This window comes from Leuresthes tenuis, unplaced genomic scaffold (genome assembly GCF_036924035.1).
Source record: "Leuresthes tenuis unplaced genomic scaffold, fLeuTen1.0.hap1 SCAF_21, whole genome shotgun sequence".
NCBI lineage: Eukaryota > Metazoa > Chordata > Actinopteri > Atheriniformes > Atherinopsidae > Leuresthes > Leuresthes tenuis.
This window is the reverse complement of record NW_027325375.1, coordinates 3349751-3362219: the sequence shown is the minus strand read 5'-3', so window position 1 is coordinate 3362219 and position 12469 is coordinate 3349751. Positions and strand designations below refer to the sequence as shown.

The following is a 12469-nucleotide window of genomic DNA, read 5'->3' as shown; positions in this document are numbered from 1 at the left end:
TATTTAGCTGTACAACATTTTAAAGTAATACTAGAGCAAGCTTTTATAATCTGTTTGTTCCACCATTGAAATGAATAAGTGAATAAGCAAATCGGCTGCAACACGGTTTGTGGTTGAAAGTTGAATTGTCGTGCGCTGACTCGCCTGCAGGCGGCGCCGTCGCACAGAGTTGCCATAACAATAACCGGTCGGAGGGCAGAAGTCACCACTACTTGAGTCAAATAAGGTAGTAAACTTGTTAATTTCAAACAGTCGCTCTGTTTTCACGTGGTGAATCGCTTGATATAGTTGTGTGAAGTGCTATGAAAAGAAAGGTTGCCGCAGTGCCGAGTTCTGTGGCGTAATAACCACCATTAAACCACTGTTTACAGCCGCTAAAATTGCTAGCAGGCTACATGTAATCATTGATTTCCCCCAAGTTGTTAAGCTAGCTAGCTAAATGTATCGCGGTCCTCTACCTACCGAGACACCGCTGTCAGGTGCCTGTTCAAACGATGGTTAAGTCTAACGAGGTCAGAGTTAATACTCATTATGTTGTTAGGCTATAACGTAGCTTTAGCAATAGCTAAACAAAGTTTGGTTATTTGCTTCTGCACACTTTCTGCTTACTTTCACACACACATCATCGATTCAGTTTCCTGTATATGTGAATTGGTCAAGTACAGACACTAACCACGTCTTAAAAAACGTGGTTTGCTACGCAAAAGTTGAAGAATTTATTGAATAGTTTTGGTTTTGTTTCGATTGTGACTCAACAGTTTTCTCTGACTTACTAACTGTTTGCCATCGCTGTTTCTGTTTGTAGTGAATTCAAAGCACATATGTAATTGTTATAACAGGAATGTAAATGTCTGAGGATAAGGAAGCCCAGGAGGACGAGCTTCTTGCTTTAGCAAGTATCTATGATGAGGAGGAGTTCCACCGGGCAGAGTCTGCACAGGGGGGAGAGATCCAACTATGTCTGGAGCTTCCTCCGGACTTCAAAGTAGTTGTCAAAGGTAAACCTGTCCTGTTTTCTACATTAGAGCCATTTTTATAGTGCTTAAAGACTACTATACTGAAGATGTTCCTTAGCTGCATGTGGACCAACAGCACCCAGAGCTTTTTCAGGAGCTAAAAGATTATTTCAGATTGTTGCATTTTTATTGAGTTTGGAGGTTCAGGGTAGATTTGGCAAATGAAGTCCACTGAAGTGTGTCAGTCCACTGAAGTGTGTCGCTCCACGCTGCGCTCTGTGATCACCAGCGTCTGGGCGCTGCCACGCTCAGCCTAGATGGACATTAAAATGAGAAACGTAATTAAATTAGAAAGTCTGCATCGGCTATGTGAAGTCAAAATTTGCCCATGTTACGACTTTTATAGGATTTGTTTTTTTTTTTTTTTATTTGTGCCTTAGAATTTGACTACTGTCAGTCTGACATGGAATATGATTAAACCTCCTATCTGTTTCCAACAGGAGAGAAGACAACTGAATATGATGTCTGCTTTTTACCTCCTTTGGTGCTCAATTTCGAGCTTCCTGCTGACTATCCATCCACATCTGCACCACTTTTCACTCTCAGCTCTAAATGGATGACCAAAGCTCAGGTAAGAGTCATTCTCATTCATATATTTCCTCATTACAGTACAAAAGCAGACGGCACAGGCCCAGGCGTGTCAGTCGAATATTCAAATCGAGTTATAAAAGTTACCTTGGGAAAGAGTTGCTGCTTATCTTGATACCCTTCAAACAAAAGCCTCTGGGCAGTCCTGACAATTTGTCATTCATCTCTAAATGCTGATTCCTTCTCTTCCGTGCTGTTCCTTCAGATGAGCTCTCTGTGCCGACGCCTGGATAAGTTGTGGGAGGAAAACCAGGGCTGTGTGATTCTCTTCACCTGGATCCAGTTCCTCAAAGAGGAGGCTCTGGACTTTCTGGGCATCCAGTCTCCTCTTGAAGTCACCAGGGGCAGCAGTAAGGGAGGCTGTGAAAGATGGAAAGCAGACTGCACAAGCACAGGTTGGTTTGCTTTTATTGATGCAATGACAGTCCTACTACCACAGTTTCTTTAAAAAGATGCATTTTCCTTCTCAGTTAGCATTAAGCTGCACAAATCCTGTTTGCTAGCGTCGTGCTGCCGTTTAGTAGCAGCAGTTAGCATGTCATCTCTTTGTTTCTTATGAGACGAAAGCTTTTCTTCTGTGAATCACTTATTCCATCCAGGTACAGGAAGTGTCCTCCACCACTTTGCATGTTTTCCACAGTCAGTGCGTGACAAGATTTTTTTCTTCTGTGAGAAAACAATTAGCTGTAAAAGAGAAACATTGATCCAGACATGTTCTGCTTTCCTCTCCAGCTGTTGCACAGTGCGACAGCCAATCCGAAAAATCAGAGGAGAAGAAAACGGAGCTCGATAAGGAAAAGTCTGAGCAGCACTTTTCATCGTGGTCTCTGCTGGACCCACGCGCCGTCGTGTTGATGGACCCCCGTGCCGACCCCCTACCTCAGCTCCTGGACTTCGATGAGGCGCAGCGGCAGAGGGCGTTTGACAGCAAGGTGTTCTGCTGTGGAATCTGCTTCGTAGAAAAGCTGGGCTCCGACTGTCTTTGCTTCAAGGAGTGCCAACATGTTTACTGCAAGGCCTGCATGACCGAGTACTTCCAGATCCAAATACGGGACGGCAATGTTCAGTGCCTTAATTGCCCTGAGCCCAAATGTACCTCCATAGCCACGCCGTCACAGGTAAGGTTGTGGGACAGGAGTTCGCTTTGTGTGTTTTTGTTCAAAAAAGTTCAGCTAAAATCCAAATATTTGTAGTCAGTTCCTTCTCCACCTGTCTCTCCTCGTCTCTCAGGTGAAACAGCTTGTAGATGAGGAGCTGTTTGCTCGATACGATCGCTTGCTGCTTCAGTCCACTTTGGACCTCATGGCGGATGTGGTCTACTGTCCCCGTCAGTCCTGTGGCACCGCTGTAATGGTGGAGCCGGACACGACCATGGGCATTTGCTCAGCTTGTCAGTATGCTTTTTGCACGCTGTGCAAACTGGGCTATCACGGTGTCTCCCACTGTAAAGTCTCAGCAGGTAAAGTCACTGGAAATAAACACATAAAAAGATATTTGATTACGTTTTTATAAAAAAGAAAAAAGTAAACGTGCTGTGAGGCCATCACAAAAATACAGTTTCGTGTGAGTTGAAAAATGAACTAAATATGAGAAATTTAGATGTTTTTCACACTTTTTAAGCTAATTGTGCTATTCAATGTGTGCACTGCTGGCATTCTAGCATTGACCATAAAAAAAAAACATACTTTTATTAATGGTAGAAGAACCAGTTCAATAAGATCTGTGGCAAACCCGGAAGAACCAAGAAATTTTTTTTTTCCTCACTCCCATCTCTGAAAACGAGTGCTTTCCCTGTGCCACAGATGAGTTGCGTAATCTAAGAGATGAGTACCTCTCCGCCACGTCTGAAGGGAAAAAGTTCATGGAGCAGCGCTTTGGGAAGCGGGTGATCCAGAAAGCAGTGGAGGAATCGTTTAGCAGGGACTGGCTCAATGAGAACTGCAAGGGCTGCCCCCGCTGTGGAACCAATATCCAGGTTGACTTATTTCTCAGTTGTACTTCATAATTCGAGTCCTCCCCCACTAATGCCTTTGTCTGTGTGTCTCTGTAGAAAGTGGATGGCTGCAACAAGATGACCTGTACCTCTTGTAAACAATACTTCTGTTGGCTGTGCCTGGGCATCCTGAGCAAAGTCAACCCATACAGTCACTTTAACAACCCACAATCACCCTGTTATAACCAGTGAGTGACCGGCGTCTCTTTATCCGCCACTTTAACCGCGTAACTGTCACGTAAACGCTCACCGTTGACTGTGTCCTTGTTTTGCCTGTTGCAGACTTTTCCACGGCGTAGATGTGGATGACGACGACTTCTGGAGTGACGAGGAGGACTGACACAGTGCCTCGCTGCTGTATGCACCATCTGAACGCACTTTATCTCTCACGTAACCATCACTTCATCCGTGACACTCGCTATGCCTGAACAGGCTCCGCGGGGCCACTTCAAGCACAGACTGATGCCATCGTTAATGTTTGGAATATGATCAGGTGATAGAAAAGGTAACAAAACATTCGAACCTGGACGAATGCACTTCATAGTTAATTTATCTAAGTGATTAATTTAATGAAATTCTGCTGTCTGGGATCGCATCAGACAGCTGTAGACATTTTGAATCATTCTTTTGGTTATCAGCATCAGACATGTATATACAGCACTTGGGGTAGTGAAGTAGTTGGTAACACACACACCGATTGAATATGACAATGTCATAGGACGAAAAACCTCGGAACTCAAGGAAAACTCTTCGGAGGATTGCAGCAATCAAAAATGAAAGTGGAACCACTGAATAAGATCAGTTTGGTTAATTCAAGATGCTTTTTGCTCCCAGTTTGTCAGCATTGTTTAATTTTAGGGAAGACGAGGACTGCGAGTTTCCACCTTTTTTGTCATCCTGCCACTCTGATTCTGTCACACGCCAAACGGATGACGGCAAGCTTTTCCCTGAACTTCATCATGGATAATTAAGTGCATTTCATTATCTAATTAAGACAAGTTCTAGTTCAAGAAATACTCAACATTAAGGCACCAGAGGTTTGTTTCTCGCCTTCAATTCCAAAAGTGAAGTGTGGTTGTTTGCTTCAGCTTTAGGGTTTTCTCAGTTGATGAGCAGCATCCCTCACATCTGCACAGTCTGCTACTTACAGAGTATACTCTGTACTTTAAGAGTTGGGGTGGGATTCTGATCCTGGTACAGGTAAACCTTGGAAAGACCAGATGTTCAGACACTGGGGTGTGAGAAGGAAGTCTTCGCTTGGTTAACAGCTGGTGGATTCTGAAGTAACGCTCCACCAGATATGTTCACACTCTCCTTATTACAGCTGTTATTCTGTTGTTGCTAAATCCTAGAGTCAAAGTGAGGCCACAGAAGACGCAAAATGACGGTATATCATGAAAACCAAAGATTTATTTTGAATTCGACCGGAAAGCAGATGAGCAGATCACGTTAGCGCTTTCTTTTCAGCACTGAATGTTTAGCTCTTCACTGCTTCCTCGACAGACTTTTTGGGTCGATGCTGGTGTGGACTGGCAGTCGTGCACAAGGTTTCCCTTTTTCTCACCAATACAAGCCTCTTGTTACTTTGTCTGAAGTTTCAGTACCAGAAATACAAAAACCCTGATAAATGCATTCATGAAAATAAAGGTTTCTGTTACCATTTTGGGTTTTTATTATTTCATGCGTAGTTTTTCCCTCACTACATGTGATTGACAGCCATACGTTTCTATTGAATCCTTTTTATCGAGGGAAGTTCCCATAACTATCAGTATCAGGTTTGGGGTGGCTGTGAGTGTGTGTGATTAGAGGAAAAGCGTTGTGTAACACACCGTATTGACTCTGGAGTGCTGTGTGTATAAGTGTAAAGGGGTGAAAGTGGCTTGTAGTGAAAAAACAAATAAACAGTCACCTGAAGCCAACTGCTCGAGGCCGAAAACAATGTTTCCGTCTGCTGTGGGATGGAGAAGCATTTCACTGCACATGTTCATGAGTACTTTAAGTTGTTGGTCTCTATTTTGCTGACAGAAAGTTTCAGTGGACTCATAATCTCCCTCAATAAAAGCAGTGTTTTGGAAATATGTTTTTAACAAAAAAGTTATGAAGACCCTTTCATGTAAGTATTACAGTCTCTCATAAAGCCCATCTTAGGACTGACCCTAGGAGCTCAGCACAGCTGTTCTTTGAAGTTTCTCCTTCTATCTGTCACGACTGTGGTGCGTAGAAGGGAGGACCCAGATGCAGACTTCTCAAAAAAACTCAAAAGGTTTATTTCCAAAGGAAAAAAGGTAAGAACATAGGACTGAGCCGGATTAAAAAATACCAAATGTTAACAAAAACAAGACTATGGATAAATAACCAGACTATGAAAAACAAGACTATGGATAAATAACCAGACTATGAAAAACAAGACTATGGATAAATAACCAGACTATGAGGCAAAACCAGACTCAGCTTTTGGCGTGAGCGTGGAACGGAAAGTGAGGATTTTGCAATGAGTGCAACTGAACCTGGAAACTAAGTACTGTTTCACCCCCCCGATTGGTGATGACGTGCAGCTGTAAACGGAAACGGGCAACTTGAGTGAGACGAAGTGACGGGGAAAAAACATAAAGAACTAGAAAACAAGAATGTCAAAACATAAAACGTGACACCATCCAGCCACTGATGCTAAAGCTCGGCCAGGTTTGTTGGGGAGCATCTGCACACAGCTGTTGTAAGGTTCAAGGTGTCTTTATTGTCCCTGTGGAGTAATTTGGTTTGCAGCAAGCAGTCATTCAGTCTCGCAATCATGCAAAAACAACCAAGCAAAACAAATAAAATAGCAGCAAGGGACAATGATGAATAAAAACAAAGTAAAGCTACTTATTTAGACCTGTTTGTATCCATTCCTCCTGCATTTTGGCAGGATGTACCTCCGCCCTGAGGGAAGCAGCAGAAACTCACCAGCCAAAGGGTGGCTCTGATCCATCAGGACCGAACGGGCCTTGCAAAGGACTCTGGTTCAATACAGGGTAGAGAGACCATTTAGATTAATCCCACACTGTTTTTCAATCTGTTTTTATTTTTCTCACCGGTGATGCTTTACTGGGTTCGGGTCCTTTGTCTTTGTCCCCAGCCGGAGATCTCGAGTAGCCTGGAGAACGTTTTCACTCAGGATGGCTTTATGTTTTTCTGTATCCATCTTTATCTCTCTATCCCAGCTAGCCTCCCAGGCCCTGTTGCAGAAAATCCTGCCCCCCAGAATGATGGTTATTACTGTGGGAATGGCGTTGATGAGGTGTTGTTCAGCGCTTGATTTCCCTCACAAACACACATTTGGAGTTGTGGCCGAATAGTCTCATCTTATTTTATCAGATCAGATGATTCTGCTTCTTGTGGTTCTGTTCAACTTGCCATGTAACCTCGAGTGAGGAAATGTGTATGTATGTAGCCTTTACATATATATGTATTTATTTCCCAAAACTTTTATTCTAAAGATAATTTAAAGCGGAGCAAACAGAAATATCAGAATTTTTCTGTTTTGCTTTCTCAGAGTTTGAGTTGACTCTGAGCTCCTAAAACATCTTGCTACCTTAAATATGAGCCTTGTTTACGCAGTCTTTCAGAGATTGTGCTGTGACAGAGAGAGAAACAATGAAATACTAAAGAAACAAAGAGCCCACAATTTAGCCTGAGACTGAAAAGAGAAAAACATTGTGTACTCCCTTTGGCCAGAGTTGCTGACAGGGGATAACCCTTTAAAATGGCCCCTCTCTCCTGTCCCGTCCTGTTCCATCCCCTGCCTCATGCTTTCTGTCCGCATCCCCTGTCTTTCCCCACACAAGCTTACTGACTGACTGACTGACTGACAGGATACTTACTATGCCCATCAAAGACACCTGCTGTCAGAAACACAGGGAACCAGCACTGGCACAACCTGCCCAACACTGAGAAACTTTGCTGAACCTCACACCATCCATTATTCTCTCCTGGTTTCATAGAAGCAGGACCAGACTGAAAACACCAGGTCAGTAGATTTTCATGTGGTGGCTTATGGTTTTCGTCCTTTAGAGCTCCAATGGCCGAGCTGGAGTTCTGTAAGCTCTCTGCTGTGAATGTAGGACCTGTTGTCAGAAACTTGTATTTTTAGAACTCAGAGGACTGTCACTGTTAAGTCGTCAGCCCTGTGAATAAATTTCTCCTGAATGTATGTTAAATATATGCTATCATATCTATCTAAGAGGCAGATTTTACTGTTACATCATTCACAAAATGTTCTAAGATGAAAAAAATAGATTCTAGGTGGTTTTATAGGTACTTAATTAAGAAATTTTTTTTAAAATGAATTAAAGCTGGATTAAAAAGATAGTAGAAATTAAAATGTATTGAGTAGAATACCACATTATTATTATTAGACAGTATTTTGACATTTCAATAGTCTTTGTCATCCCTTAGAAGGCGTACGAGAGAAGAAGGTGAAAGGAGTGTGAAATGACAGAACAGTGCTCCATCTCACTACAGAAACGCAAACTGAGGCTTTAAATGTTGAGTCGTGTCTTTGCAGACATGTGAGGAAAATCCTGAAAAACAACAACCATCTCTCTGCGTCACACACTCAATAACACCTTCCCTTTTTGCTCCGAAGCCTTTGTCCTCTCCTCATAGATGATTTGTTTGCTGTCACCGCTGGAGCTAACTCAAACTCTGCTTATTTCGCTCACATCACATTTGTTGTCTGGGGATAGAAACAGAAAGATTAAATGCTTTTGTAAACTTGCAGCTTAAGTTGAGGTTCATCAGATTTCACTCACTAAGATTCATCACCTCTGAACAATAGTTCAACGCTTAGGCAAACAAGTTAAGACCCCATTATGCGTTTTCCAGTCAAAGACACAACCTGAAAGGATTTAAATTGGTCCCTGATGATGACTCAGTAACTTTTATTTGTGAGCTGAACTTGTCTAAACCAATAAGGAATTAACTACATGCCAAACTGCACTGTTGACATTAGCAACCCTTGTTTTTTATCTACTTGATCACCATCTAATAAGTTACAAAAGTAAAAAAACAGTTTCTTAATGTGTACAGATTTTGAATTTAGACTTAATTCTGTAATAATTTCTTTGAAAGAAGAAGACAAAAAAATATCAAGAGTAAGGCTGCTTTATTTTCATAGTTTAGAATACACATTCTTCCTTATGTTGTCCACCACTGAAGTACAGTGTACAACATCCAGAGTTCAGCAGAGGTCTCATTATCGGCTCCTCTCCCGTCAGAAACAGACCGAGGCCGAACCATCCGCAGCAACTACAGGACCAGGAGCAGACAGAGCAGTCCTATCATGACTGAGAGTGACAAAGAGCTGTCGGCCATGGTGCAGGAGCTATGGGACAAGGATGTCAACAGACTCACTCCTGGAAAGGACTACAGCATCTCTCTGCAGGTGCACCACACACACATTATATTATGTGTTATTCATGGGCATGATCTCGGACTCATTATTGGTTCTTTTTTTTCTACCTTGCTGTGAAAAGAGGAACTTTAGACCTGCTGAAAAACTTGAGTGACTGACACATGAAAGCATCACCTAGAAGGCAGCATTTTTGTGATTAAAATAGGCTTTCTTATCCTAACACAGTGGCAGTGCGTCTGTCTAGCAAGTGTAGCTCTGGATGAAGGCAAAATCTGTCACTGGAAGTATTTGCTGAGCAAGTTGAGATCTTTTTTACGAGTGAAAAAGAAAGCAGCGAGGCTCTGTTGTGATTTCGATCTGCTTTTCCTTCTGCAGGGCAAAGCTGGAGACAGCATGGGCATCGATGACAGCACTGAGAGAGCAGGATCTCCTCTCTTTGTATTTGTGGATGAGAATATTTTCAAAAAGGAGACATTTTTAGGTAAGTGCCCGAGTAGGAAAAATATTTTGGGGAATTGTACCATCAGTGACTTCAGATTACTAATCATGAATCCTCAGTGGCTTTGACTTGTTAGTCAGGGATGATTCAGCAATATTTTACTTGGATGCAGCACCAATGTGTTACTGCCTGTTACACAGCTATGCCACCAACAATGTTTGAATTCATGTGATCTCTCTCTCTCTTTCAAGCCAGTTTTCTACTATCTTCCTCGTCAACTTCCCTTAAATTAAAGCGGCTCCATGAACCCCCCCCACGATGAACAGTGTCATGTTGTTTTTTTGTGCCTTTTTACCTTTTCATAGATTTGTTGCACTTCAGAAAAAGCATTTCCCTTGTGCAGAGCTGTACACGAGGCTGAGTGATTAAACAGGTGGTATTCACACAAACTGGACTCTAAAGGTGAAGTCCATTGAAATAAAGAAAGATTTCCCTTCTCCTTTTTTTCCCCACACAAATTGGACTTTTCTGATTCTGTTTTTTAGCTTTGCTTAATTGTCCTTATGCTATAATGTTTCTGGGATTGGACAGCTTTAACCACTCCATAATGTTTTGTCCCACACTGAACAAAATCCGCCTCTGAGCAGCGCTGCCATTTGTTTCTGCAGCCTTTATCTCCCTGCTGGATAACTATGTGAGTGACACCGGTGAGCCTGAAATTGTAACTCCGGAGGAGGTGGCAGAGAACCACAAGTTCCTGGACTGCATCATTAAGACCTCCACTATGAAGGTACCCGGGAGGGAATTTGAAAAATAAAGCAAACTGGCAAACAACACCTCATATCTTGGGCACACTCACTGTACAAATCTTGGCCTGTTCCAACTTCTGAATTGCGTTTTGTGGTACAGGGTTTGATATCTCACTTTCTGTCAGTTCAAGAAATCGAGATGCCGTAACACTGCAGGCTATAAGTGATTTTTATAAACACTTTAATCGCTTTATATACAGTCCATGGACTGCAGTTTAAACACAGTGACGGAGTTACCGTGTTTATGTGGCAACAAACAGAGAAGCTGCCAAAATAAGACCTTGAAATTTAGCACTGGATGTGGGGAGAGCTTAGCAGCAGCACCTGCACCTTGTGATGTACGTCCCATTTCTAGGGTTATGGAAAAGGACAAATACCATAGCATTTTAATGTAATCTCTATGAAATGTTTATTGTTACAGATTGTTGATGCACTCGGGCTGTGAAATAAGTCTGCCTGGTTTGTGGTTAGGCATACACGCCAAGTTTCACAGAAAACCACTGACCTGGCAACACTGTGCTTTGAGCAAACTGCAAATGTCAGTATGCATACATGCTTGAAATGTCAATACCACCGATTCTAAAGATATGAAGCGTACCATGTTTACCACCAAACATCACTGTGTTACCATGCCGACTTTCACAGTACTGAACAAGTAGATGTATTCTTTAATCTGAATATTTTCTTAATTTATTTGAACAATTCAAGTCAGTTATATTCTGGTAACCCTGAGTGATTACTGTACTGAAGGCACTAAATTAAGTGAAGGGATCAATAAAACCTTAGGTATTATAAATGAATCAATCCAATACTTGTTGAGATGTTTAATTACTTTCATCTCATTGTTTTTCTTGGTTTTGCTTGTTCTCTTTCCACCCGATTTTACTCTGTGCTGGATTTTACTTTGTGACTCCGGAACCTTTTATCCTAAAAAATGGTGGTTTGTTATTCTATGCTTTGTAATAATTATTAGTATGTGGTTCAAAGTGGTGGACCTCACTCTTGAATGTGTTTTAGACAGCCCATAAATACCTGGTGAAGAAAAACCTTTCTCCCGAGAATGAGAAGGAATTCAAGGAGCAGCTGTACAGGATCTGGTTTGAACTCTATGCGAGGAGAGGATCCAGCAGGTGGGTGGAATCTGGCACCACATCTAAACATAACCTCACCTGAGGAATCTTGCACCATGATGGTAGCCATGTTACTGAGAAACTGGCTTAGCTCTGCTTGGAAGCAGTTAGAAAATGCTAACATGATGCATTCCATCAAGTCTAAAATTGTGAATGTACTGAGCTTTAGGTGTGGTCATAAGCTCATTATATCCATTTAAAGACATTAAAATCTCTCAGAATAAAGCCAGGAGTCAGCATTACAACATGCAGGCCAAAATATTTGTGCTCTCATGTTCTCCTCGCTGCCTCCAGGCCTGACTCTTCAGGGTTTGAGCACGTGTTTGTCGGCGAGACAAGAGGAGGACGGTATGTCATTGGTTTCCACAACTGGATCCAGCTCTACTTACAAGAAAAGCTGGGACACATTGACTATAAAGGCTACAGTGTCAGTGCTAATTCACCCCAGGTACTGTGTGCTCTTATGAAGTGTCTGTGGCTTTAACTAAGATGGACCAAAATGGGGAGAAAAATGTAGTTTCAAATATTTTTCACCATCTGTCATCATTTGGCAAATTCTTTTTTCTCCCCCCTTCACTGCAGCCTGATGCGAACAAACACATCCTGGCGCTACAGTTCAGCTGGAAGGACGGCATAAAGCCCAAGGGAAGCATCTTCATCGGTGTGAGTCCTGAGTTTGAGTTCGCCCTCTACACTCTCTGTTTCCTCACCTCGCCCAACGAACGTGTCAAAGTCCAGTTCAGTTTTTACGAGGTGGAGATCGTTTGCCACCATCACAACCAGAAGCACATAGGTACCACCTACCCTGTGCTCATGAGGTACCATAAACCTCAATAGCCTGACCAGAAATCAATCAATGCTTGCACACAGTACAAGCGTCACGGGTATTGTTGTCTTTTTCTTTTACACAAAGATACAATAAAACCTTTCAAGACCCAGCTGCATTTGGTTGTTTTTGTTGCCCATTCTAAGAGAACAGATGCATAAATGAGGAAATATTGTAAAGATGTCGTGACCACTGGCTACAGGCATATGAAGACTGGTGATGAGCTCACTCAGTTCCTATCGCAAGTTTCTATTTATGCGTAAAAGACATAATAAT

At 42.3% G+C, this 12469-nt stretch overlaps 2 protein-coding genes across 4 annotated transcripts; both read left to right on the top strand.

The window, feature by feature from the left end:
- Positions 1–155: 155 nt before the first annotated feature.
- On the top strand, positions 156–5257 carry rnf14 (ring finger protein 14). Of its 3 annotated transcripts, none has more exons than XM_072375233.1 (9): positions 156–226; positions 840–998; positions 1457–1587; positions 1810–1999; positions 2337–2722; positions 2835–3063; positions 3407–3579; positions 3655–3785; positions 3880–5257. In XM_072375233.1, the coding sequence occupies exons 2-9, from the start codon at positions 848–850 to the stop codon at positions 3935–3937; spliced, it is 1449 nt and encodes a 482-aa protein (XP_072231334.1). In that variant the 5' UTR covers positions 156–226; positions 840–847; the 3' UTR covers positions 3938–5257. The 3 variants fall into 3 exon arrangements, with proteins under 3 accessions (XP_072231334.1, XP_072231332.1, XP_072231333.1); XM_072375231.1 differs by having other exon boundaries at positions 1454–1587; XM_072375232.1 differs by having other exon boundaries at positions 840–1006; positions 1462–1587.
- Positions 5258–7159: 1902 nt separating this feature from the next.
- On the top strand, positions 7160–12299 carry endou2 (endonuclease, polyU-specific 2). The gene is made up of 7 exons (XM_072374773.1): positions 7160–7603; positions 8859–9019; positions 9365–9470; positions 10097–10218; positions 11255–11367; positions 11662–11815; positions 11950–12299. Exons 2-7 carry the CDS (start codon positions 8918–8920, stop codon positions 12202–12204), a joined length of 852 nt encoding a protein of 283 aa, XP_072230874.1. The 5' UTR covers positions 7160–7603; positions 8859–8917; the 3' UTR covers positions 12205–12299.
- Positions 12300–12469: the final 170 nt, after the last annotated feature.